Genomic DNA, 27,342 nt, shown 5'->3' with positions numbered 1-27,342 from the left:
ATGATGTTCTTATATTTACAATACTTTCACTTTCAAAATTTTCATCTATAGATTGTTTTAAAGACACATTATTTATAAAAATATAGGGGTGCTGTAGTGCAGCGGTAGTGGCTACCATCTTCAATGCCAGCATCCAATATGGGCGCCGGTTTGAGTCCCAGGTGCTGCACTTCCCATCCAGCTCTCTGCTGTGGCCTGGGAAAGCAGTGGAAGATGGTTCAAGTCCTTGGCCCCTAGCACCTGCGTGGGAGACCGAGAAGAATCTCCTGGCTCCTGGCTTTGGATTGGCCCAGCTCTAACCATTGCAGCCATTTGGGGAGTGAACCAGTGGATGGAAGTCCTCTTTCTATCTCCAACTCTGCTTCTCTGTAACTCTGTCTTTCAAATAAATAAATAAATCTTTATAAAAAAAAAAATCAGTCACTGTCCATTCAACATATTAAGAGATCTCTATTATAAATAAGTAAGAATGGTGAAGGATTCTTATAAAAGCACATGAAAATAGAGGTTTAAAAGTTATTTGAGGGGGCCGGCACTGTGGTATAATGGGTAAAAGCTGCCACCTGCAGTGTTGGCATCCCATATGGACGCTGGTTCGAGTCCCGGCTGCTCCATTTCCAATCCAGCTCTCTGCTATGGGCTGGGAAAGCAGTAGAAGATGGCTCAAATCCTTGGGTCCTTGCACCCACGTGGTAGACCCAGAAGAAGCTCCTGGCTTCAGATGGGCGCAGCTCCAGCCGTTGTGGCCAAATGGGGAGTGAACCAGAGGATGGAAGACCTCTCCCTCTGCCTCTCCTCTCTGTACCTCTGACTTTCAAATAAATAAATGAATCTTTAAATAAATAAAAGAAGGTATTTGAGGGGCTGGCATTGTGGCACAGCAGGTTAAGCTGCAGCCTGTAACACTGGCATCCCATATAGGTATCAGTTCAAGTCCAGGCTGCTCCACTTCCAATCCAGCTCCCTCTGGTAATGGCCTGGGAAAAGCAGCAGAGAAATGATGGCCCCTTCACCCAAACGTAAGACCAAGAAGAAGCTCCTGGCTTTGGCTAGCTCATGCTTGGATGTCACAGCCATCTGAGGCGTGAACCAGCAGATGGAAGATTCTCTGTCTCCAACTCTGACTTTTAAAAAAGAATTTATTTGACCTAAAACCCATGATTAGGCTATCTATATCATTATCTATTCATCCACATGTACAATGCTTGTTCTTTCCAGTAAGTAAAACTAATGGTAACACACGCTGTGAACTGCTATACACATTCTACCTTAGTGGGACTCCTGTTCTCATATTTGTGCTTCATTCTTTGAAGACACTATTATCAGTTTATATCTATTGAAAACTCACTAATGCATAAAAGTCGAATGGCCATCCCTACAATCTGGTCCCCATGCCAATCTCAGAAACACTTCTCTAATACCATTTTTCATTTGTACTTTAAATTCTTTAAAAAACCTCTCATTAAGGAAAAAAATACCTGTTGGATAGGCACAAAAATGTATATACTACAAAATGGAAAATTTATAATTACAGGATAAAAATCGCATAGTTTTGGGGTTTGTTCCGAACCTAAATTCATTTTCATCACTTTGTGCATTTCCGTAGAAGAGACAGTTGTCATTGCTACATAATGTCTAGCTCGTACACTGTCACCCCAATTACTCTGTTAGGCATTCAGCTTGACAGTCTCCACCTGTGAGTCAATACAAACACACCATCCAGACTCCAATAGAAACCAAGAGCCTGGACAAAACTGAAGTTCCTAGAATCAAGCCTTCAGGAGCTGCTAACACGTCTCCCCTTGGGGCAGCTCTGGCACTTTCCAACCATCATTCATCTTGGGAGTGCTGGGTGTGGCAGGGCACCCTAGAGAGTTGGCACGGTAAGGGTGCAGATACAAAACCTAAAGACTGACTGACAGCCGCACCCTCTGGATGCTGAGCACAACTGTGACTGCCAGATGCAGAGGTCACCCTTCAATCACACACTGAAGCCTTTAACACTCGCCAACAATGTGTGCCTGCTGTTAGAAACCTAAAAATGTGTTCAGTTACCAAGAAAGAAAAAAGATTTCTAGTTTAAATTAGTTAATTATTGCTCCTTCTATTTTTATAGCTATTATTGGTTATAATTGGTTATTTCATTGTTTATTAACAAACCTATTACCAATTTTTAATGAAAAGAGTATCAGGTAAACCATTATGAAATTTTTACTTATAATTTAAAAAGTAATCAAGTTTTTATTTTTTTTATTTATTTTTTTATTTATTTATTTTTTTGACAGGCAGAGTGGACAGTGAGAGAGAGAGAGAGGAAGGTCTTCCTTTGCCGTTGGTTCACCCTCCAATGGCCGCCGCGGCTGGCGCACTGCGGCCGGCGCACTGCGCTGATCCGATGGCAGGAGCCAGGTGCTTCTCCTGGTCTCCCATGGGGTGCAGGGCCCAAGCACTTGGGCCATCCTCCACTGCACTCCCTGGCCACAGCAGAGAGCTGGCCTGGAAGAGGGGCAACCGGGACAGAATCCGGCGCCCCGACCGGGACTAGAACCCGGTGTGCCGGCGCCGCAAGGTGGAGGATTAGCCTAGTGAGCCGCAGCGCCGTCCTAAAAAGTAATCAAGTTTTAACATAATTGAAAACAACAGAGTGTTATTACAAGTTCTTCCAATCTGTAAAAAGATTAGAGTAGCTACATACTAAAGCTCTTTCTCATTCAAAAAAATTCTCTTTAATTTTATGTTTCAAAAGACAATAAAAACGACAGTGCTCCCTCTTTTTGGTTTTCACCTTAAGACAGACTGGTTCATCTGGAAATTATGAAGTTACTGATCTAGATGTGTGGTGGGTAAGGTCAGGGAAGAAGGCAGCTGAGGACTAAGACAAAAACATTTCTGTACATAGCAAGACTGCAAAACACTTAAATCAGAGGCCTGAGCAGCATGTCTGGATCCACTTCAAAAGATGCAAAGAAAATTAATTAAATCAACTTTTCACTAGGAATTGGAGCACACTTGACTTCTACATACCTGGCTTCGTAACTACAAGATGCAATTTCAGCCTTTGACAAAACAGAATCAATTCCATTGGTTTGTACAGAATCTTGAGTCTCCCACATTGATGAATCTGGTAAATCTGCTTTTAAAATAGTACAATTTAATGATTATATGATAAAAACTGATTTTTTCTTACTTAAAACATATTTTCCATTATTTTCATTTATAACTGTTCAGTAAATCCAGATAATAGTTATCTCCATTGGTATCATATATCCTTATTTACAAAGGAAAGCTGTTAACTAAAAATGGCTTACTTCCATTATACCTTTCATCAGCAGCCAATCAACTTATTACAATAAATTCAAAGTGCCCTATTTTAATAACAGATTTTTAAAAATACATGAAAAATAAAGATAAAATATTCTGTCCCTTGAGGCAGACAAGGATGCAAACTGATCCGGGAGATGAACTCCCTCCAATAGCCCTGAAAGGACTGTACAGTTCTCTGTAGTGAGAACGAACTCATGGCAAAAACGAATTTCTCAGAATAACCTTTGGTGTTTCCTAAAAGAACAATCAAAGCTAATTACCATGTTCAACACATGACATTCCCATCAGCTGTCTGATCAAACAATAATTTAGTAGGTCACATAACATGAAGAGGTTTCATCCTAAATTTAAGCTTTTCCTTTTGAACAGACATTAGGTAAAAAGAGCTTCACGATATGACCACTCCTTTCAAGTAATTCTACTTTTGATGTAATAGCGCATGTTCAGACGCTCAAGATGATCAGAATATCAACTGCTTCAATGAACACAACTCTAGCCTACACAGCACAGCTCACCAATATCTCTTCATACCTAAAACAAAGGTACAACTCTGCATTACCAAATAAAAGCCGCAGAAAGCCTACTGGTTACATGCCACTATACTTCTTTTCCACCTTCAGCTTCACCAGGAATTGAGAAATAGATTAAAACACAGTCAGTCATAGATTTCTGGGCATAATACTATCAGGCTGTAAGAAGCATATGCTGTAAAAAAGGATATTATATCCTAAAGACACAATCTCAGCCATATTTTTATTATAAACAAAACATCTCTTCAGCTAATTCTAGACAAGCCTATCTTGAGTACACTAATGATACACAACTAACAAACACAGCATTGTACTTCTGTTCATCTCAGAAGCTTAAAACATGACAAAGGAGCTGTCTTCATGTACTAAAATAACTCTTCCTGGTTTGACCAATCATCACCAACATCTCTTATCTAACTGTGCAACCCTATCCACACAAGCATTTCTGGAATCCAGCACCCACAAATGCACAGCAAAAATGCATACCAAATTTTGAGGATTAGCATCTAAGGTCAATTTCTACTGGTACCAAAAATAAAAACAGAGTACGTAAACTATGAATTCCGATCAAATGTAACAAACTGTACTAATATAAACTGAACACAGAATGCAGAGCGTATCACCCAGTGTTTCTGAAGGCTCATAAGAGACTACTAAATTTAAATTATTCTTAGCTGAAAATCTCTTAAGAATTCAACAGAGGGTGCTACTAGACAAAAAAAAAAAAAAAAAAAAAAAAAAAGTAGTGCTAAAGCTTGAACAGCCACAACCAACTGCCTTTCAAAGGTGTAAACTGGGAGTTATGCCCTGAAAGTTGGGGGGTTATGTGGCTTTTGTATTTTAAGGCATAATTAACCTAGGATAACCTGTCTGGGAAATCACAGAAGGCTCACACTCGAGGCAGGCGAGAACAGCCTGTGGTCCATGCGCCCCCAACGCCCTGGCCTGTGAGCAGCACCACGGTGCTCCTCTCTTCCCTGGGCTGGCTGACCTGTTCCACAGTGCAGCAGAGTGCGTGGGTCCCTCCACCAGCGGAGTGAGTTGCTTCCTGTGAGATTCAGGGAAATGCAGGGACACACTGTCCTCATTGGAGGGCAAAGTGGAGAACTGCTCATCAAAACTTGACAAACTAGACGGGCACATGGAGAATGTGGAAGAACGGTTGGAGAAATCAGAGGCCAGGACCCAAGTCTGTGAAAAAGAAATCGCTGAGAATAAATCTATGACTAGCACGATTTTTTAAACTGCAGTTTTAGAATGAAAACTGAGGCTGCTGACAGGAAACACTGTCTCCTGGGAATTCAGAAAGGGGGAAAAAGCTTCAGCCATAAGATCTGGGACATAAATGGTTCCAAAATGAGATCCTAAATGAGAAGTGTCGCTACTGGGTACTTCTCAAGAAGCAGCTTCCAAAGGAAGTTATGGCAGGATGAGATCTCCTGGTTATCCGGGCCGAACTATGGTGACTAAGAGACCAGTTTCTAAAAAGGACTCCCGATGATAATCTGTCCTAATACTTTTGCTTAGTTATATTGGTCAACCATGATTAGAAGTGATTTTTTTTTTTAAATCTAGTTTACAGGTTCTAATCCCTACACTGATTCTCAATGTTTTCATACTTGGGACCAGGCCTAATAATGACCCAGAGAAAGAAAGATGGAAGGACAGAAAGGAGAGAGCAACAAAAGCATAAAAAAAAAAAAGTTCTGAGCACAAGGTGAGTTGCAAACAAACATCATGAAAAAGTTCAGTCTACTTTTACATGTAGAAATATCTTGGTAAGCTCTTAATGGGTCAAAAAGGTTAGGAAGTAAAAGTAAATGACAAAGTTAAAGCACTAGTATTAAGTTCACGTTTCAACTTTTCTAGTGAAAGGAAAATCTTTTTTTTTTTTTTACAATTTTCAACAGTCAAGTGAAATTTAAGTATTTCTCCTTAAATTTACCAAATTTAACAATGAAAAGGGTTGTGAAATTATAAAACATCAAGATGTTATGAAAACCTGGTGGCTAAGCTGATGAGGGAAACTAAATAATGAACACCAGTATTCTGTTAATAAACCACCTATAGTGAGAACTGTGAAGGAATAAAAAACAAAGACTAACTTCTTGCTACTCAAAAAACACACTTGCCAAGGTTAAAACTCTAAATAAATATACGCTTTTGAACATACAGGATGAGTGTCACAAACTCAAGACTCCACCCACCAGACTGAGAACCAAGTAACTGAGATGCTGAACAACATACACAAGTAGTTTTTCCAACATTCTCATCCAGTAAGTGCCCACTGTGTGACAAGTATTGTGTACTTCCTAAAGTTACTATTTCTTGTCTCCTAGAATTTAATATTTGATCTTTCTGATAAGACCACATAGAAAATACAAGAGAAACCAACCTACTACAAAACCACACTAGTAATACCTAAACAACCCACACCAAAATAACTCACTCAACAAGCAGCTATTCCACTGCTCATGACATACAGAATTCTAAAATCTCAAAATCTTTAAAAAAGATTTTTAATGACAAGGAAAAGCTTTAGAAAAATCTGTAAAATGTATCTACACACAAGGTATAAATATGTGCCTAAAATTATTTTCTTTTGCACTTATACCATGTAAACAAGATAATCACAACCGACAAAAAGACCCTAATCCCAAAATAAGTTCTCATAAACACCTACTGGCTTTCCTTTTGCCTTACTTTCACTGAGGTAGTTTCTAGTAAGTCCAGTGTTTTTAACTAACTATAGAACTGAAATAATTGGGAGAAAATCAAGTGACATACCTTCCATTCCACTGCACACCTAATTTATGACATTTTTTTGATTAGTATTTTTCTGAAAGGCTAAGTTTTTAAGAACTTTTGTCTTCCAAGTCATTATGTGGAAACCAATCAGGATCAAACAATTAATTTCTAAGCAAACATTTCTCAGGGGAAAAAACAGAACATGCAAAATCTTAATGAATATTATAATTAGCATAACTTGATTTTTTTTAATTAATATCCATTTTTTAGTTATTTTAAAGGCAGAGTTCCAGGGAGGGAAACAGAGGGATCAATCTTCTATTCAACTGGTTCACTCCCCAAATAGCCTCAGTGGCCAGGAATGGGCCAGGCTGAAGCCAGGAGCCTGGCACTCCATCTGGGTCTCCCACATGGTGGCAATGGCCCAATCATGTGGGCCATTTTCTGCTGCTTTCTTAGGTACATTAGCAGGAAGCTGGATAGGAAGTGGAGTGGCCAGGACTTACTCATATGAAGTGCCGGCATCACTAGTGGCAGCTTAACCTGCCGGCCCCAATAACCAAAATCTAAAACCCCAGAGAGGAAAGAAAATGTTCTCATATGAAATAGGTTCTATAAAGGACACGGAGAATGATTACATAAATCTTGAGGAACATAAATTTTAATGTCCTTATTGTGATGGTATTACGAAATAATTAGTTAATTAACTCCTAAGTATATACAGATAGAAGCTTCTACAAAAAGATGTCCTTGGTTTTTGTAAGGTAAACTTAATCACACCATTCAAAACATTCTTCACTGCTCCAAAAAAAAAAAAATCACCATCCAATACAACGAAGAATAACTATACAACAAGTCATTTCTGTTAAATTCAGATTTTGCTTTAAAATATCACTGGCATCCTTAAAACCCTCAAATGGAAGAAAAGCTAATTACTGCAACTCCACTCTCTTTTCTGTAACAGGATCAACAGCAAATCTAGAAGTCATCACAGGAGCACTATGACTTTTCAAAGAGAGCTCACTTGTACCTGCTTTGCCTTTCAGGAGTTTATTCTGGTAATACTGCCACTCCAGCTGCGGGTTAGCACCAGGACGTAAAGGTGCCCTTCCTGTGCCTCTGTTACTTGTCACAGCCACTGGTTTTCCTGTGACGAGCAGAATAAATTTAGTCTGCATCTAAGAACAGAAATGTTATTAACAACATTAGCTTTATTTAGGTGTTTACCCCTAAAGAAGCTACTGTCTGTAAAGATTATCAACATGCAAACATCATCTACGCTTTTCAGCACTCTACAAAAAAATTATCTGTGATAATTTTGATACAACTGTTCAAGCTAAACGTAGCACTGTCACTTAGTTTTCTAAAGTTTTTTTTTTTTTTTTTTTTTTTTTTTTAATTTTTTGACAAGCAGAGTGGACAGTGAGAGACAGAGAGAAAGGTCTTCCTTTGCCATTGGTTCACCTCCAATGGCCGCCGCGGCTGGCGCACCGCGCTGATCCGATGGCAGGAGCCAGGTGCTTCTCCTGGTCTCCCATGGGGTGCAGGGCCCAAGCACTTGGGCCATCCTCCACTGCACTCCCTGGCCACAGCAGAGAGCTGGCCTGGAAGAGGGGCAATCGGGACAGAATCCGGCGCCCCGACCGGGACTAGAACCCGGTGTGCCGGCGCCGCAAGGTGGAGGATTAGCCTAGTGAGCCGTGGCGCCGGCTTTTTTATCTCTTTCAATACAAAATAGCCAACTGAGGTCTGAGAGTCAGACTGGGAAAGGGGAGATAGAAAAACTAAAATCCATATACATACATATATAAAACACTTCTTATGGTTCTGAAATCAGACAAATGGGCTAACATCTATATTCATCTTTCAGTTTCACAACGATATAAAAAAATAAGTCTACAGTCCTTGGGTTTTTGCTTTCATTACAAAATTACTTTCATTTCTTTTGTGTATGTGTTAAGTTACAAGATAACTAAAAGCAATATCATAGATGATTTATATGTATTTACTGAAACCATCTGCTGTAAGTACAAAAGAAAAACTCCCAACAATGCATTAAAGGTCTCTTGGGCTAAAATTAATTTTTAAACATTCTGAAAACTCCTTTCAGAGATACAGCAGGAAATATGCATGACAAAAATAAAGCCCTTGTATAAACTCAGCAGCCTCTGTGCCATAATTAGCTATTCTCTCTTTTTAAGGGGAATGACTCTCAGAAGAAAATACTAACATAGTTAATCTCTTCCAGACAGAAATAACTACTGAAAAATCCAGAATAAATACTTCAAAAAGTTTTTATGAGTTCAAACACCTGAGATTTCATTACAACAAATACTGCCTAAACAATCTGACATATTCTAGCAAAATTCAGTAATACAAAATGATTCTACTCACTTGCATCAGGACACTTAATCAAGTTACTCACTCAAGAGAAAGCCTAGTGAACCAAGTTTTAAAGATGGGGCTACCGTAACATTTCCACTCATTAATAAGGGAGAAATAACTATAAACAGAAATACAGAAAACACTCAATGCAGCCCCCTGCCTGTTTAATCCTAGATTGACAAGCTGAAGAGGAATATTCTTCCTTGCAGAGTTGCTCTCTGCAGCAATGGAGAGCTCCCTAACTTCTACACTGTTCTTAATAATGGGGAGCAAAAACTGAAGCAGGAACTCAACTGGCCTAGGCAAACCAGGGGAAAAAAATCTCTTCAGTGTTCTCTTAGAATACTTATTTGTTAACAATGTATCAATTTTCTTAAAACACAAACAAAGATACAGACCTTTGAGATCTGGTCTATTGCGTATACCCACTGACACAAAGAAGCAATCCATATCAACATGCATTATACAGCTCTGATGTCTGGGTGAACTCAATACCGACATATTTCCTGGAAGGAAAAAGAGAGTATTCAAACCCCAAACCACTTTTTTTTAATATATAAAAAATACTAGGTCTAGTGAATGTTAGAACTGTATTTAAAAGATGCTTACAAACAGAATGGAGTCTTTAAAAATACAGACTATTTATTACAGGGAACTTCTACTACCTTAACAGAAATCTAATTTGCTTCCAAACATAATTTCAAATCAATTCTGAAGATACCATGCTTGCCTCCTCTACATTCTAAAAACTAAGCCTCTACCTAAAATAGTTTGTTACACAGCTTATAGTAATTCCTATAATGCTGGCTTACAGAAATGTACCCAAGTGTCTTCATACCTGTAGTTACAGGGAGCTAATTAATGCTTCATGAGCACCGTCAGAGTCTACAAAACATTCCTTGACAAAATAACAATTAAAATGGCTACTACCATCCAGTGCTTGGTAGGTGTGATAGATGTTTACGTATATATCTAAGTCCTCACAAAACTATGAGGCAGGCAATTTTATCACCCATTTTACAGATTATAACCTGCTTCTCTTAACACAGCCTGAGCTGACATTCATTTTCATTTGATTTCAGAATTCTTAAAACTACCATGCTACTGGTCTGAGTAGATGTACTTCAGGAATACTATGTAAAACAGCCTGGGGCCAGCGTTGCTGCACAGCGGATTAGGCAGCTCCCTGTGATGCCGGCATCCCACTCGTCCGGACACTGTTTCATGTCCTGGCTACTCCACTTCTGATCCAGCTCCCTGCTAATGTGCGTGGGAAAGCAATGAGGGATGGCTCATGTGCCTGGGCCCCCGCACCCATGTGGGGGACCCCAAGCGGATGCAGCATGAACAGTGGATAGTAAACCTCTCTCCCTCTCTGTAACCCTGCCTTTCAAATAAATAAATCTTAAAAAACAATAACCCACAATATTCTGTGTATCAGTGGAATTTTTCCCCTATAAACAGCTCTGACACACACTTAAGGAGACAAAAGTGTCTTCTCCGCAGGACAACAGGTTCTAACACCCTTCATGAGGGTTATGTTAACACTAAGCCAGTCCCGGCCACTTTTCCTCCCTGATCAGTCTCATCCTTTGCCTTCCAGAGACCTAAGTCCTGGAAATAAGGACTCTGAATGTACAGAGCTTGAATCTCATACAGGAATTTTCCTCTAATAGGTTTCAGAATATCTTAGTACCTGAGAATAGTCTTTATAATAGGCTTCCAAAAATTTTAGATCGACCCTCTGTAAGTTATGGACAACTCCATTTGCCAGACTGCGAATGGGATGGCACTGACCTAGTTCTCACTATGTGAGAGGCACTGAACCTTTGTTCATGTTATCTTTCTTAAGCTTACAACCTCCTAAGGTGAGCAGAGGCAGTCACTCCTTGACAGAAAGGAAACAAGGCTGAGGGAGGAGAGCAGCCTTGCCCACGGTTCTGCCGTACAGAGCAGCAGAGCCAAGATGTGGACGCAGGCTAAGCTACTGAATTCCAAAGCCATGTATGTCCTTACCACCCTCCATATTTTCATGAGAAATGATTTAAAATCTTAATAATCACAATTCTGCTGTATTAAAGTATTACATAAACATAATGTAAACAACTCAAACTAATGATTTTACATGTTCACGTAGTTCAGAATGCATGAACCAAATACCTACTAACTGCTTTTAAGCAATATAATAATTTCTCACTTTATTCACATTCTTGAACTAACTCATAATAGTTCTTTGAAGCTTTCAAAATTAAATAACCAGGTGGGAAGAATCAAATATGTATTCATAAAATGCATGAAGTTTGTATATCTTAAATAAAAGATTTCTGGTGAAAAAAAAAATAACCTTCAGGTTTCAAGGCCAAGCCACGATGTAGGAAGACATCAAACATAGTCAAAGATAACAGAAAAAATCCACACCAAGAGTCTCTAACACTTACTAGTAAGGGCAGAACCAGGAGCTTCTCTCTTTACCTCAGTGTCCACCACTATGAATTAAAGGGTAGTATTAGATAATCTCTGAGATCTGTTTCTCTTAAGAAAAAAAAAAAAAAACCCTATATTTTAAAAAAAGGCAACTAAACCCTCAACCAGATAGTAACTTATAATAACTGGCACCACAATATAGCCCACTTACTGTTGGGTCTGTTTTTGATGAGAAGGAAAGTACAACAAAACAATATACAATTAACAGATCTACTTAAGATGTGAAAATACTTAATCTCACTATAAGTTTTTCACTATAATTACAGCAGTTATATGTCAAAGTTATTTGCTTTTGAAAAAATCACTATGATGTAATCTTCTAGAAATCAACAATTAGTCTTACCAAATCAATTTCATTCTTACAGGAGTTTAAGCACTGAATTAAAACATGTCAGATTTACACAGGTCAAAATTTCAACAACTGATAAGGTCTACATGAGCAACAGAATGCTCAGAATCCCAACCGTGTTATTATCCAAATTACCTGAAAATTTCCAGTGAGCCACAATTAAATCTGAAGTTAAAAAATTAATAAGGAAGCTTTCCATAATCTGCAGTATTTACTGTAACGTAAAACCTGATATCCGCAGAGACTTTATGAGTACTCAGCATTCATTAGAATACCAATGATGATATAAGGGCATAAAGATATAAAGATAAGGATCAAACATGACCGTTTCTTAAGAAAAACAATTTTAGTAAGTTATCTACCTGTGTCAGTTACAACAAGGGCAGACCTGCCTGATTTCATTTTTTTTAACTTTTCCCTTCCTGGAAAGATACCACTACTTTGTCTTTGTAGCATATTGACAAACTCAGTCAATTCACATTTCCATGTTGCTATGTGATGCAGTCTTGAATGAGAATAGAAGTCTGAAATAAAATTGCAGTCTGAGGGTTTGGATGGCACTGAAGGTGCTGCCTTGCTAACAGTAGGTACTAAAGAAGTGCTTTTTGTGCTTGAAGGCCCCTGAACAGTGGAATGGTGAGCACCATTGATTTTAATGTTACTGTGCAAAGATGAAGAGAAGGAACTAGTTCTGTGAGGATTCTGCAATGCATCTGCGCTTCTGGCGCTCTGCTGCGGCTGCTGCAGCGTGCAGTCTCTGAAATCAGCGCTGCTCTTCTCAGCTGCCTTCTCCTGGGCAGAGTCTGGAGAAAGCCTGCTGGCAACACTGTTGCCCAGGGGCACGGAGCAATCCTGTGTCTTTAAGGCACCATTAGAGCTATGAGTGTGTCCATTAAAAATGGCACTGCTGCCTCTGGGATGCAGAATTCCATTCTGATTCTTTCCTGGAAGGGTCTGCTCCAGATCCACAAAGCTAAAATCATTACTTGTATCTTCATTCCAACTATTCATTCCATTGATTTTGACTTCATTTTCTGTCTCAATCTTCTTAATTATGTGATTTCTAAAGCAAAAAAAACAATTATTTAAGTTAGTAATGTCTTTCAGGCTGAACAGTTTTTTCTTAAATTTTTTTTCTTAGAGTGATAAACACTTGGTTATCGCCCTCTTTACAAACAGCAAAGACAGGGAGTGGATTACTGGCTTAGCAGTTACGCCAACTGGTGGAATTCCTGTACCCTATTTTCATGTGCTCTGGTTCCTGGCTCCCAACTTCATCCTGGTTCACTTCTGTCTGGTGTAGTCCTTTGGGGAGTAAATCAAGACAAAATCTTTATTTCTGTCTCAAATAAAGTTAGGAGGGGAAAAAAAAGCTCTTGAAAATTAAACCAAAACTTTATATTCATTCTGTTCTGACAAATGATAATTCTTCACTAAATCACAGTAGCAAGATTACTAGAAAAATTCTAGAACACAGTCTGTTAGGTTTTGGGACTTATTTCCCCACTTCAGAGAGTCCAAAAGAAGAAATATGATTGAATCTTATTCATAGCTGAAGAAAAATGAAAGAAACTATTTTTAATCGCTTTTACCACAAAATCTTAATTGAATCTGTAAGCTCTAAATGCCGAATGTCCAAAGCACAGTGCTTGGCGTTTACAAAATCAGTAACTACTTGCTAAATTAACACACTATGATTAACTTCCACAAAAGTGGTTAAAAAACTTTATTTGAATTCTCATTTCTAGTTTCAGTTAGCTTTCCTGTAAAGCACTATTCACCATCTTAAATCCAATAATGCCGTAACAGGATTAAAGTACTGAGGGCAGTTAGTTTTAATCAGGAAAAAACTACCAACTGGGGGCCAGTGCTGTGCATGGCGGTGGAGCTGCCTGCAGTGCTAGCATCCCATATGGGTGCCAGTTCGAGTCCCAACTGCTCCACTTCCAATTCAGCTCTCTGCTGGTGGCCTGGGAAAGCAATGGAGGCTAGCCTGCCCCTGCTCCTGTGTGGGGACCCGAGGGAAGCTCCTGGCTCCAGATCAATGCAGCTCCAGCAGTTGCGGCCAGTTGGGGAGTGAACCAGTGGATGGAAGACCTCTTTCTCTGTCTGCCTCACCTTCTCTCTCTGTATGGCTCTGACTTTCAAATAAATAAAATAAATCTTAAAAAAAAAAATACCGGGGCCGGTGCTGTGGCACAGCAGGTTAATGCCCTGGCCTGAAGCAGCAGCATCGCATATGGGCACCGGTTTGAGACCCGGCGGCTCCACTTCCAATCTAGCTCTCTGCTATGGCCTGGGAAAGCAGAAGATGGCCCAAGTCCTTGGGCCCCTGCACCCACATTGGAGACGTAGAGGTAGCTCCTGGCTCCTGGCTCCTGGCTTCAGATCGGTGTAGCTCCAGCTATTGCGGCCATCTGGGGAGTTAACCAGCAGATGGAAGACCTCTCTCTCTGTCTCTACCTCTCTATCTCTGTCTTTCAAATAAATAAAATAAATCTTTAAAAAAAATTACAATTAACCCATCAACAGGGCTATTACACAAGCAGATTAAAAAATAAGAACCAGGGCTGGCGCCACCGCTCAATAGGCTAATCCTCTGCCTAGCGGCACCAGCACACCGGGTTCTAGTCCCGGTCGGGGCACCGGATTCTTTCCCGGTTGCCCCTCTTCCAGGCCAGCTCTCTGCTGTGGCCCGGGAAGGCAGTGGAGGATGGCCCATGTGCTTGGGCCCTGCACCCTATGGGAGACCAGGAAAAAGCACCTGGCTCCTGGCTCCTGCCATCGGATCAGCGCGGTGCGCCGGCTGCAGCGGCGGCCATTGGAGGGTGAACCAACGGCAAAAGGAAGACCTCTCTCTGTCTCTCTCTCACTGTCCACTCTGCCTGTCAAAAAAAAAAAAAAAAAAAAAAAAAAAAAAAAAAAAAAAAAAGAACCAGGTAAATGTTTCGGGGTAATTCAATAAAATTTACACCTAGAAGAATGAGAATACTTACACTATCGACAAGAAAAAAATGGCATTTTATTTATAAGAAATATATTTAAGATGCCAGGGTAATCCAAGGCAGTATGAACCAAGCTTCCCAGTGACAAGTTCATAAATAATAAATCTTAGGCTAAACTCACATCCCAGCTCCTCTACATGTTGCTGGTAATGCTCTGTAACAACAAAGTTAACTGGCATGATAAAATCATCTAAGCAACAAAATCAACCCTGCATTACAGGGCAATAATGCATTCTATTGAGAATGTCCACAGCTTAAGTACACTTACAGTTACAATCCAGATGACAGTGCCAGGGCATAGGTCAGAACACCACTGGATTACCAGGTTCTGGCTATAGTCTTGCACTCTAACACCAACTTGGTTTATCAGTAATGACAGGCTGACTACATAGAAAAGGCACACAAGTCAGATACAAAACATGACCAACCCACTTCTAGGTAGGCTTGGGCTCTGGCTAACCATCTCACAGAATATAACAGCCAATTCTGAGTAGATCCAATTCACATAGATGATCACACCAGCGAAAGGGAAAATAGAAGACAAAACTGGAAAGGATTAATAGAGGAAGGAAAGAAAATCTAATTTGTTACATGTCAAATAAAGTCTGTCCGTTGCAATAAACAGAAATCAAGAAAGCAAAAGTTCTTAAGAACATTTCAAAGAGATTTATAGGGGCTGGTACTGTGGCGTAGTAGGTAAAGCCGCAGCCTGTGGCATCCCATGTGGGTGCCAGTTCAAGTCCTAGCTGCTCCATTTCTGATCCAGCTCTCCGCTATAACCTGGAAAAGCAGTAGAAGATGGCCCAAGTCCTTGGGCCCCTACACCCACGTGGGAAGACCTGAGAAGCTCCTAGATCCTGGCTTCAGATCAGCGCAGCTCTGGCTATTAAGACAACTGGAGAGTGAATCAGCAGATCTCCTTCTCTGTGTAACTCTGACTTTTAAATAAATAAATAAATCTTTAAAAAAAAAAAAAAAACACCCAGATTTATAAAATGAATTGAACATAGCAAAAAAAAAGCACTAAAAATTATTTTAAAAAAATCTTACATTCAGTTTTCTGTGTAAAAATATGTTTCTAAAAAATTTTTTTTAAAGATTTATTTATTTATTTGCAAGGCAGTTACACAGAGAGAGGAGAGCCAGAGAGCGAGCGAGCCGGAGCTGCGGCTCAATAGGCTAATCCTCTGCCTCGCGGTGCCGGCACACTGGGTTCTAGTCTGGGTCGGGGAGCCGGATTCTGTCCTGGTGGCCCCTCTTCCAGGCCAGCTCTCTACTGTGGCCAGGGAGTGCAGTGGAGGATGGCCCAAGTCCTTGGGCCCTGCACCCGCATGGGAGACCAGGAGAGGCACCTGGCTCCTGGCTCCGGATCAGCACGATGAGCTCCCCATAGCGCGCCAACTGCGATGGCCATTGGAGGGTGAACCAATGGCAAAAGGAAGACCTTTCTCTCTCTCACTGTCCACTCTGCCTGTCCAAAAAAAAAGAGAGAGAGAGAGAGAGGTCTTCCATCCGATGGTTCACTCCCCAGTTGGCCGCAACGGTCAGAGCTGCGCCGATTTGAAGTCAGGAGCCAGGAGCTTCTTCTGGGCCCCCCACATGGGTGCAGAGGCTCAAGGGCTTGGGCCGTCTTCTACGGCTTTCCCAGGCCATAGCGGAGAGCTGGATTGGAAGTGGAGCAGCCGGGTCTCAAACCGGCGCCCATATGGGATGCCGGCACTTCAGGCCAGGGTGTTAACCTGCTGCGCCACAGCGCCGGCCCCTCTAAAAAATCTTAACAGTAGGGGCCAGTGCTATGGCATAGCAGGTTAAGCCACCACCTTCAGTGCCAGCATCCCATATGGGTACCGGTTTTAACAGTAACACATGCAACAGAAACACATATATTCAAGAAAACATATTGTTAATAAATATTTCTTGTGTTTCTATAGTTTCTAAGCCTAGGTAAATGGACAATTGTGAAGCAGCTATACTGGAAATATCACTGGTAGATAAGTAACTATTAGGGAATAGCATAAATCTATCAAGAAGTAAACCATGGGGTTAGCACTGCAGTATAGTGGGCTAAGCCTCCACCTGCAGCACAGGCATCCCAAATAGATGCCGGTTTGTATCTTGGCTGTTCCTCTTCCAATCCAGCTCTCTGCTATGCCCTGGGAAAGCAGCAGAAGATGGCCCAAGTGCTTGGGACCCTGCACCCATGTTGGAGACCTGGAAGAAGCCTCTGGCTCCTGGCTTCAGACTGGCCCCGCCCGACCCGGCCTAGCCCAGGCTCCAGCCATTGCAGCCATTTGGGGAGTGAACCAGTGGATGCAAGACTTCTCTCTGTCTCCCCTCTCTAAATCTACTTCACAAATAAATATATAAAATCTTAAAAAAAAAAAAAGGTAAAACTTAATAGGTAAATTCTTCTAAAATTGTCAGAAAGAAGAATTTGAAAAGATATCTACTGTCTCTTTAATTAGTGTAAGAAAAAAAGTGAATTCATATATATTCTATGGAAAAGCTTTCAGATATCAGGTTATATACCTTACTATTATCTAAAAAAGTAAAAGCTTTAGGTAATGAGAAAAACACTCCAATATGCTTGTTAAGTGAATACAAGTTAAATACCAAATAACCACAGAAATTAGAGAACATAGTGATTTTGGATCCTCCCATGTTAATTAACTTCTGATCTTTTGGAAAACAAAAAAATCAAACTCCCAAAGCAAGCAATTTAATAAGTAAGAAGACTAATGATAATGAATACCTGATATATAAGTTAAGGCAACACACCAATTACTTATGAAACCAATTTGCCCAGGACTATTGTGAATAAAGGTTAAATCAGTATTTTAAAAAAATGAGATAAATCACATCAAATAAAGTTTACATTCATTCCCAATTCTGTAACTCAGCATCAGCAACTAAACTATTATTAACATAAAATACTTGTATATTTAGAATTATAGATACAAATTCTGATTTTTCAAAAATAACCTAGAAACATTGACATCTTGTCTTTACACACAAGGCATACAACCAAAGTATGGTTATGTAGTTAGTTCAGTCTTCTGTGAAAGTAACACTCCATGTCAAATTACTTATGAAGAAATAATATTCAGGAAACTAAAAAAAATTTACTAATCATTTCATTTCATTTCACACAAAATCTAATGTATAACTGGAAAATTTTGTTTACATTTCATGAAACTTCTGTCAAAAAACTAGTTTTTAGGTAAGACACCCTTACATTATTTCAGTAAGTTTACTACAGGCCACAGCTTGTATTTTTCTCTATCTTCTTTGCTAAACATCAGGTATGTAGTATTCCCAAGCTAGATAAACTTACACCCTGTTGTTGAATTGTTTGGCTATACTGCTTGGACCTGGCAGGGGATCCTCAGGTTTACACGCAGCACTGAAGGTGAGACTTTTCTGCACAGCAGACTGCTTGTTGTACAGCTGATACGGAATGCAGGACAGGAGTCGCCCAGCTTTGATGCTGAAACAGAATAGCAATACTATTTTAGTTTGATAACTGGTGAATATGAGCTTTATGAAAACTCAGAGTTCTTGAAGATAGGATTTCACCAACAATACATCACCTGTCTTCTTAGTTTATTTCTTCTGTTTCCATTTCAGCGATCTTACTACAATATGATCTTATCTAACACTTAAGGACAAGACATTTCACCCATGAAAAGACATACATCTGTAATTTTAAAAATTAGTGGCCAACAATCTTACATGAGAGGTAAAAAAAAAAAAATCCAAACAAGAGTTGGATGAGAAAAACAGCAAGCACAGAGCTGGACTAGTCAGTATTTTATTTCTCATGACTTTAATATTTATCTTATCTCTATTCCCCCTCTGTTAACACAGAATGATTAAGGCTTTCTCAAATTGCAAGTCAGTTAATAAGCTTTTCTAGAAGGTAACCTGAATTGAGGATTCTAAATTTCCACAATTTGAAAACGGTAAAATAAAAATACAAGACAAAATAAAAATACAAGACAAAATAAAGAATCTCAACTTTAGAGTAATAACTGATTCATACTATTATTGTGTATATTATAATGATAAGAGGGGCCTGTGCTGTGGTATAGTGGGTTAAACCACCACCTGCAGCACCATCATCCCATATGGGCATTAGTTCAAGTTCCGGCTGCTCCACTTCCAATCCAGCTCCCTGCTAATACACATGGGAAAGTAGTGGAAGATGGTTCTAGCACTTTGTCACCTATACCCATGTGGGAGACTGGAAGAAGCTCCTGTGTTCTGGCTTCAGCCTGGCTCAGCCCCAGCCCCACTGTGGTCATTTGAGGAATGAACCAGCAGATAGAAGGTCTTTCCCTCTCTCTAACTCTGCCTTTCAAATAACACAGATAAATCTGGAGGAAGGCGGGGAAGAATGCTAAGAGACAGGAACTCTCAGAGGATAGAAGCTACCACATATATCCTATTCCCAACGTTTAACCACTGAAATCCAGGGCAATACCAACACTATGGAATTTTCTGGTACTGGCACTTTAACCAAAATTTCTAAACAAATTCCTTTTGTACTTCAGAATTAACAAATATTAATTTCATTAAGCTTTTGTTTAAGATTTATTTATTTACTTGAAAGGCAGACAGTTTCACAGATCTTTCATTAGCTGGTTTACTCCCCACTCCCCTAGATGGCCAGAATAGCTGGGGCTAAGGCCAGGCTAAGCCAGGAGCCTGGAACTCCATTCAGGTCTCAGGTCTCCCAGGTCAGCTGTAGGGCCCAAACACTTGGGCCATCTTCCACTGCTTTCCCAGGTGCAGGTTGCTGTATAGGAAGTGGAGCAGACTAGAAGCAAACTATTACTCCTATGGGATGCCAAGGTCATAGGCAGTGGCTTAACCTGCTGCATAAGGCAGGCACCTAAGCTGTCTTTAACTGATTTTTGCTTGGTAGAAAGTTGAGTTACAGGACTATTCCACCTCTTAAGGTATTTTTACCTCGAATTTTACAATAACCAAACAATATACTTATGCCAAAACCCATTTTTTAAAAAAACATTTTGATAACAAAAATGGTCTAGTAAATCGTTAGGTCAAAATTTCAAACTGATAGGTTTAAAATCAAAGTTGTCACACTCCTTAAATATGCAGGCACTTCAAAGTTCATGGGACAACACAGTGAAGTTTATTTTGCTGCACAAAAATCACCAAGCCCCTGTCTACTTTTTTCATATTTGCATTTCCATTAACTTCTTGAATACCTTCATATTAAGAAATATGAAAAAAACTAATTTGGGTTTTATAACTAAAGTTCAGGAAAAAATTAGTAAGAGCAAAGAACAGACTAAAATTACTTTTTAAAAGTCTCATAAATTCAAGAAGTTCAACATTTTCTTAAATGTTCACAAAACTTTTTAAAGCAATGAACTGAACAAACTAGATTACAGAAAACAAATTGAGAATATTGAGTCAACAGCTGTGAAAACAGTAAAACGCACTGATGACATATTCCAATAACAGAACTGTAAAAGACACAGACTATATCCTTAAGTAATTATGGCAATATGTAGTCAGTAATCCTATCTAAAAATAAAGGCTAAAATTACTGAATTATGACGATAAAGAACACACTAGTCACAAGACATTTCAATTTTCACTTTACTAAAATGGATTTATTATCAGGCTAAAAGTTTTATCAAAATTACAGATTACACTGAAATATTGGAATCAAATCCTCAAAATTAGATCCTTCATTATTTTACTTTATTCTTTCATCAAAGTAACTTTTCTTCCTTTAACAGATGGTCTCAATTACCCATCTATGGATCTTTTTCTTTTTTAAATTTATTTATTTGAAAGAGTTACACAAGAGAGAGAGAGAGAGAGAGAGATCTTCCATCTGCTGGTTCATTCCCCACATGGCTACAACAGCCAGGACTAGGCCAGGTTGAAGCTGGAGCCAGGAGCTTCTTCTGGGTCTCCCACATGGGTGCATGGCCCCAAATATTTGGGCCATCCCAGATACATTAACAGGGAGCTGAACTGGAAGTGGAATAGCTGGGATTTGAACCTGTACCCATATAGGATGCTGGTATTGTAGGAGGCAGCTTTATCTGCTACACTACAACACTGGCCACAGATCTCTCTTCTTACACTATTATGTACCTCAACTCACATGCTGCTCCCTGCATCGCTACTTTTTAACCCCCAACACGTACAGGTTCCATTAAGTAAATAGAAAAGTTTACTTAATAGTAAAAACCTAACCTTAGCTTTCCATCCTTTCCATCACAGATAGCTGTAACTAATGGATAATTTACCCACACAGGACACTGGGTGAAGATGTGAAATGTTGGTAAGCCCGAGTGCAAAGAGCAGACAAAGTGCCCCATGATGCCACTTCTCCCACTCCACTGCCAGCTTGCAGTGATACAGACTCTACAGGTGCTCTCTATGGTCAGCACAGTCACACAACAGTATGCGATCTCATCCACCTAATGAGCATCGTGACCCAGCAGAATTCTTAGGCTTATGTAAGTAAACCCATGGAGACTGTTATAAAATCAGAAGTGAGACCATGTCCACCTAATGAGCAATGTGACCTAGCAGAATTCTTAGGCTTATATAACAAACCCATGGAGATTGTTACAAAATCAGACAACTAATTTAAACACTGCAAGTCTCAAACTATTTATCCTCAGGATACTCAGTAAAAGGAACTAAAGTCCAATTTACTACAGTAACATTAGGATAAGAAATTCTTACCATTTGAAATCTAATACACCGTATACAAGTTGTAAACTCCTAATTATTCTTGTGCATTCATTTTTCTATCTACAGATACTTGTACATGAACAGAAATATTACCTGAAATATATTTTTAAAAGACCTTTAAAAAACCTCTCAGGGATAATTTCTAACATTAATTTCCCTAAACACACACAAAGTTACCTGGATTCTCTCTTATTCTTCTTACCAAAATAAAGAGGGGGTGGAAGCACCATATATCAAAATCTCAATTTCAAAACCAACACAATAGCATCCCCAAAATATGCACACTTGTAATTAAAAAAAAAAAAGCAGAAGCCAATATGGAAGGTATTCTCAGCAATAATCAAACAAATGTACTACAATCTAAAGATGCTTTTTCAGTCTGGCAGTACTCAAGAATGTTGACTAGAAGGTGACATGGAGTTCTCCCAGGCTGCAACTGAGGCTCTCAAAGTGGGTTGGATGATTCCCACATACTTCACAACTGAGTTCGCATTTTGGCACTATTCAATTTAGGGTCTACCATTTGGTTTTTAAGAAACTGCTATGGTACACAAATTAAAAACAAACAAGACTTTGAATGGTGTATTCAATAGTGAACACCTACATTCCAAAGAAATCTGTTAGAAAGGCTGGTCCAAAACTCTGCCCAGAGAGAAAAAAGGCTTCATTCCCTTTGCATTCGTCACTCGGTCATAGATGATTCCTTAAGAGCTACTTTCTATGGGCATGTACACCCAGGCTTTGCATTATGTACTTCAGATTTCTCAATAGTTAGGCAAAAGTGTGTACATTCAGATGTTTACAGATACCATTTTTTGGAAACCATTAACCACAGCATTAACTGTAAAAACCTAGTTTAAGGAATAAGGCAAAGAAGGGGGTTGTTCAGAGTTGTTGGGGAAGCAGCTGTTCAAAGCAGAGCCAGAGAACACCCAGATGGAACTCTGTTTCCAAAATCAGAACAGGAGGAAAGTCCAGTCCCCAACTTATGGTTCCCCAGGTCCTACACTCTGCACTTTTCTGTGAGGCCGGTCTCCAGCACAAAGTGCTGCTGGCTGAGGTGATTCATCAGGTAATGGCAGTCACCGTGATGGAATCTGAAGTTTTTTATTCAAAGAATCAGCATGAAGACAGAACTTCCTGATACCTACGCCAGACCCTGGGAGAGCGATTATACACAGGATTGCCACAGTGACCCACCCAGAGTTGCTGGGGAGAAGTCAAAGCTATGAATACATTTCCAGGAGTTACAGTGATACACCAACCATCCCTATTTCAATGTAGGTCTAAATTAAATTTCATTTGTATTCAGTGACTGCTTTGCCTAATACAGAGGGTTTTTAAATTTTATTTTCCTCACCTATCTGTTGGGACTTTTATGACTGCTGAAACACAGAAGACAAAAGGTTGAAGCAAATAAAGAGAAAAAATGGAGATAAAACACACAAGAACGGAAGCAGAAAGAAGCATGAATCTAAATGATGGCATGCAATATGAATTTAAACTCAGTATTTATTGATGGTTTACACAGCACACTGCTAGACAATGTTGACTTAACAAGTAGACAATGACACAGCCTTTCATCTTAAAAGAACTGAGTGGTAAACAAATCAGTAACATTTGCTTTTTCATTTTTTTTTGGTAATTTGTGCAAACCTCTGACACAATGTTAAACTGTCATATAAATGAAGCACTTTACAGGCTGTATCACTTTTAATCCCCATTACAGCGTGCGACTAAGTACTACTAGCATTCCTATTTTGCTGAGAAGGAATGTGAGGACCAGAAAATGTAAATAAGTTTGCCCAAGGTCACAAAGAACAGACAGGTAATCCAGGAATCCAACCCAGACCTTCTAAACTCAGGAATCACGTCCTTTAGGATTATGATACAGTGGTTCACCAGGGTACAATAAGTAATACTGAAAACAGCAGGAGGAAAAAGATCTGTGGGAAGACAAAGCAAAGAATTATGAATCCTGACCAGTTTCATTAGGAGATGCTTACAGATCCATGGCTTTGGTCAATGGCTTCAAGAAGTTAAGAAGAGTTACGGATGTCACCTTAAAGTGCCTACCCACATTCTGACACAGGGTGTAACACACAACAAGCAGAGGGCGGCAGAGCAGGCTTTGATCCGAGGGTATGCTTATGGCAAAGGTCTATTCCGTCCAGCACAACAGCTACCTGTATGTGGCTGCCAAGAACTTAAGATGTTACTAGGGGCCGGCACTGCGGCTCACTAGGCTAATCCTCCTCCGCCTTGCAGCGCCGGCACACCAGGTTCTAGTCCCGGTCGGGGTGCCGGATTCTGTCCCGGTTGCCCCTCTTCCAAGCCAGCTCTCTGCCGTGGCCCGGGAGTGCAGCGGAAGATGGCCCAAGTCATTGGGCTCTGCACCCATGGGAGACCAGAAGTACCTGGCTCCTGCCATCGGATCAGCACGCCGGCAGCGGCGGCCATTGGAGGGTGAACCAACGGCAAAGGAAGACCTTTCTCTCTGTCTCTCTCTCTGTCCACTCTGCCTGTCAAAAAAAAAAAAAGATGTGACTAGGGACATGGATAAAATGTTTTTAATGTTTTTATTTTTTTAATTAATTAATATATTTTTATTTGACAGAGTTAGTGACAGAGACAGAGAGAAAGGTCTTCCTTCCGTTGGTTCACCCACCAAACAGCCACCATAGCTGGTGCTGCGCCAATCTGAAGCCAGGAGCCAGGTGCTTCCTCCTGATCTTCCATGCGGGTGCAGGGCCCAAGCACTTGGGCCATCCTCCACTGGCCTCCCGGGCCACAGCAGAGAGCTGGACTGGAAGAGGAGCAACCAGGACTAGAACCTGGCACCCATATGGGATGCTGGTGCCACAGGCAGAGGATTAACCAAGTGAGCCATGGTGCCGGCCCGAAAATGTTTTTATTTTTAAGGTTTTATTTATTGATTTGAGAGGCAGAGTTACGTCTGGCTGTGAGAGAGAGGAGAGACAGAGGGAGGGAGAGAGGGAGGGAGGGAGGGAAGGAGACAGAGAGAGAGCGAGAGAGAAAGAGAGACTGAGAGAAATATCTACCATCCACTGGTTCACTCCCCAAATGGTCACAACATCTGGAGCTGAGCCAATCCAGAGCCAGGATCTTTTTCCAGATCTCCCAAATGGGTGCAAAAGCCTAAGCATTTGGGCCATCTAACATTGCTTTCCCAGGCCATAAGCAGAGTGTGGGATCTGAAGAAGAGCAGCCAGAACTTGAACCAGCAGCCATTTGAGACGCCAGCACAGCAGGCAGAGGCTTAGCCCACTATGCCACAGCACCAGCCCCAAAACTACATTTTTACATTTAATTAATTTGAACTTAGAAAGTGACTCTCAAATCCGTTACTGAGAACTGTTTTTGAAGATCTGGAACAATGTTGGTATGTGATTATTTTTCAACTGTAAATTTTATGAAATCTAAATACAGATTAAGTATTTATGATGAAAATTAACTTCTGACTGCAATTTTACCTTAAGCCAATATACAAAGTACTCATTAAAAGGACTCCCTCTGCCTTTTAGATGTCAGGGCCCTATAATCTTACCATTCTAATTCAGATTTAATGGCAAGTACAGAGATATCAGGGAGTTCTAATATATGCAACACTCCATACACTCAGAAGTGGCAGCTCCTTTTTAACTGCTCAAATAAAAACAGAAAAAGTAATTATAGAAGAGAATACCATGTATCATCCATTAAACAGCTAACAAAAGTTTGAGAATTAAAAGTATAACAGAGGGGTCAGTGTTGTGGCATAGCAGGTAAAGCCACAATCTGCAGTGCCAGCATCCCATATGGACGCCAGTTCGAGTCCTGGCTACTCCACTTTTGATCCAGCTCTCTGCTATGGCCTAGGAAAGCAGAAGATGGCCCAAGTCCTTGGGCTCCTGTACCCACGTGGGAGACCCAGAAGAAGCTTCTGGCTTTGAATCAGCCCAGCTCCGGTCACTGTGGCCACTTGGGGAATAAACCAGCAGATGGATGACTTCTCTCTCTCTGTCTAATTGCCTCTCAAATAAATAAATAAATCTTAAAAAAAAAAAAAAAGATAAAGTATAATAGAATTTCATTAAAATACCACTGAGAAAAGATCAACAAGATTGGGATTAAAGTCTAAGAGAAAATACACTGTGATCTAACCAGAAAGATTCCATGCTATACTGATATAATAGACACTTGGCATTTATTTTATATACTTTGACATAGACCCAAACTCCATTTCTACAAAGGCCAACACATCAATAACAGGTCAAGTCAGGAAACTTGAATTCTAAACTCTGCCCTGTTCTTAGGCAAATCAGTTATCTTACTAGCCTTGCCTTCTCACATACAAACTGTAGCCAACAGCCCATGAATTGACATGATGTCCTAGGTCACTTTCATTACTTAAAAACAAAGAATGAAGCCTGATTCCTAACTAAAACAAAACCTACTAAATTGTGTGCTCACTTTGGCAGCACATATACAAAACCTACTAAATTGCATTTCAGATATTTAAAACTGCCTCATTTGCATTTTCTATCCCTAACTGCACATGGAAATAAAGAAAAATGAGTACAAAGAAAATAGCTTGTAACACCATTTTCTAAGCAGATCAAGTCCTAGCCAAGAAGAGCCCTTTTACCCTACCTCCCTGCTGTCCATGGAGCTTCCCACTTCCCTCCAAAGCCCAATTATTACCTCCAGATCAAAATTCCAGCCATAGCACAATAATTGTATTGTCTAGGACTCAATTGTGGAATGACCTTAATGTCTTTTTTTTTATGATTTACTTATTTCTTTGAAAGGCAGACCTACAGAGAAGGAAGGAGAAAGAATGATATTTTCCATTTGTTGATTCACATCCCAAATTACCCTAACAATCCAGACTGGATCAGGCTGCAGCCAAAAACCAACAACTCTATCTGGGTCTCCCACATGTGATAGGGGCCCAAGCACTTGGGCCACCTTCTGCTGCTTTCCTAGGCTCACTAGCAAGGGAGCTAGATCAGAAGTGGAGTAGCCAACTTGAACCAGCACCCATATGGGATGCTGGCATTGCAGGCAGGGCTTAACCTGCTGTGCCACAGCGCTGGTCCCGATGCTAACGTCTTTTATATGAGAATGAGTTTCCCTGTATGCTAGAACATATAAGCCAAACATTTCTGTTACTGTCTAAAACCCATTTTCTTTAAATATTTTTGCTTATTTATTTCAAAGGCAGAGACACAGAGGAAAACAGACAAAGAGGCTGGCGCCACGGCTAATCCTCCACCTGCAGCGCCAGCACCCCGGGTTCTAGTCCCGGTCAGGATGCCAGATTCTGTCCCGGTTGCCCCTCTTCCAGGCCAGCTCTCTGCTATGGCCAGGGAGTGCAGTGGAGGATGGCCCAAGTGATTGGGCCCTGCACCCCATGGGAGACCAGGAGGAAGCACCTGGCTCCTGGCTTCGGATCAGCGCAATGCGCCAGCCGCAGCGGCCATTGGAGGGTGAACCAATGGTAAAGGAAGACCTTTATCTCTGTCTCTCTCTCTCTCACTGTCCACTCTGCCTGTCAAAAAAATAAAAAAAGAAAAAGAAAAAAGAAAAACAGATGAAGAGATTTTCCATATGCTGGTTCACTCTCCAAATGCCTCCAAACAGTCAGGACTGGTCTATAATGAAGATAACCTGGAAGATAACCCAGGTCTCCCAGAAAAGCAGAAAACCAAGCAGCTGAGCCTCCCAGGGTATGCATTAGCAGAAAGCTGGAATTAGAAGTGGACCT

At 40.4% G+C, this 27,342-nt stretch overlaps 1 protein-coding gene across 29 annotated transcripts in view; it reads right to left on the bottom strand.

The window, feature by feature from the left end:
- REV1 (REV1 DNA directed polymerase) overlaps positions 1–27,342 on the bottom strand; it is a 95,018-nt gene that overhangs the window by 24,772 nt on the left and 42,904 nt on the right. For 8 of the 29 annotated variants that reach the window (XR_016229158.1, XM_089325980.1, XM_089325984.1 and 5 more), the window contains 6 exons: positions 18,160–18,312; positions 12,183–12,883; positions 11,426–11,473; positions 9,386–9,493; positions 7,633–7,749; positions 3,025–3,133 (listed from right to left, as the gene is read on the bottom strand). Coding sequence is in view for 25 of the 29 variants with exons in the window: in XM_089325980.1 (XP_089182106.1) it covers positions 3,025–3,133; positions 7,633–7,749; positions 9,386–9,493; positions 11,426–11,473; positions 12,183–12,883; positions 18,160–18,312 (1,236 nt within the window). In the remaining 4 variants the exon portion in view is untranslated. Of the gene's footprint in view, positions 1–3,024; positions 3,134–4,845; positions 4,974–7,632; positions 7,781–9,385; positions 9,494–11,425; positions 11,474–12,182; positions 12,884–18,159; positions 18,313–26,276; positions 26,390–27,342 lie in introns of those variants that run through there. The other 21 variants (XR_016229161.1, XM_089325983.1, XM_051842647.3 and 18 more) reach the window with 10 other exon arrangements.

The sequence above is a fragment of the Oryctolagus cuniculus genome, chromosome 2 (assembly GCF_051225735.1).
Source record: "Oryctolagus cuniculus isolate XC-2025 breed Fujian yellow rabbit chromosome 2, ASM5122573v1, whole genome shotgun sequence".
In the NCBI taxonomy this organism is placed as follows: Eukaryota; Metazoa; Chordata; class Mammalia; order Lagomorpha; family Leporidae; genus Oryctolagus; species Oryctolagus cuniculus.
This window is presented reverse-complemented; position numbering and strand designations above follow the sequence as displayed.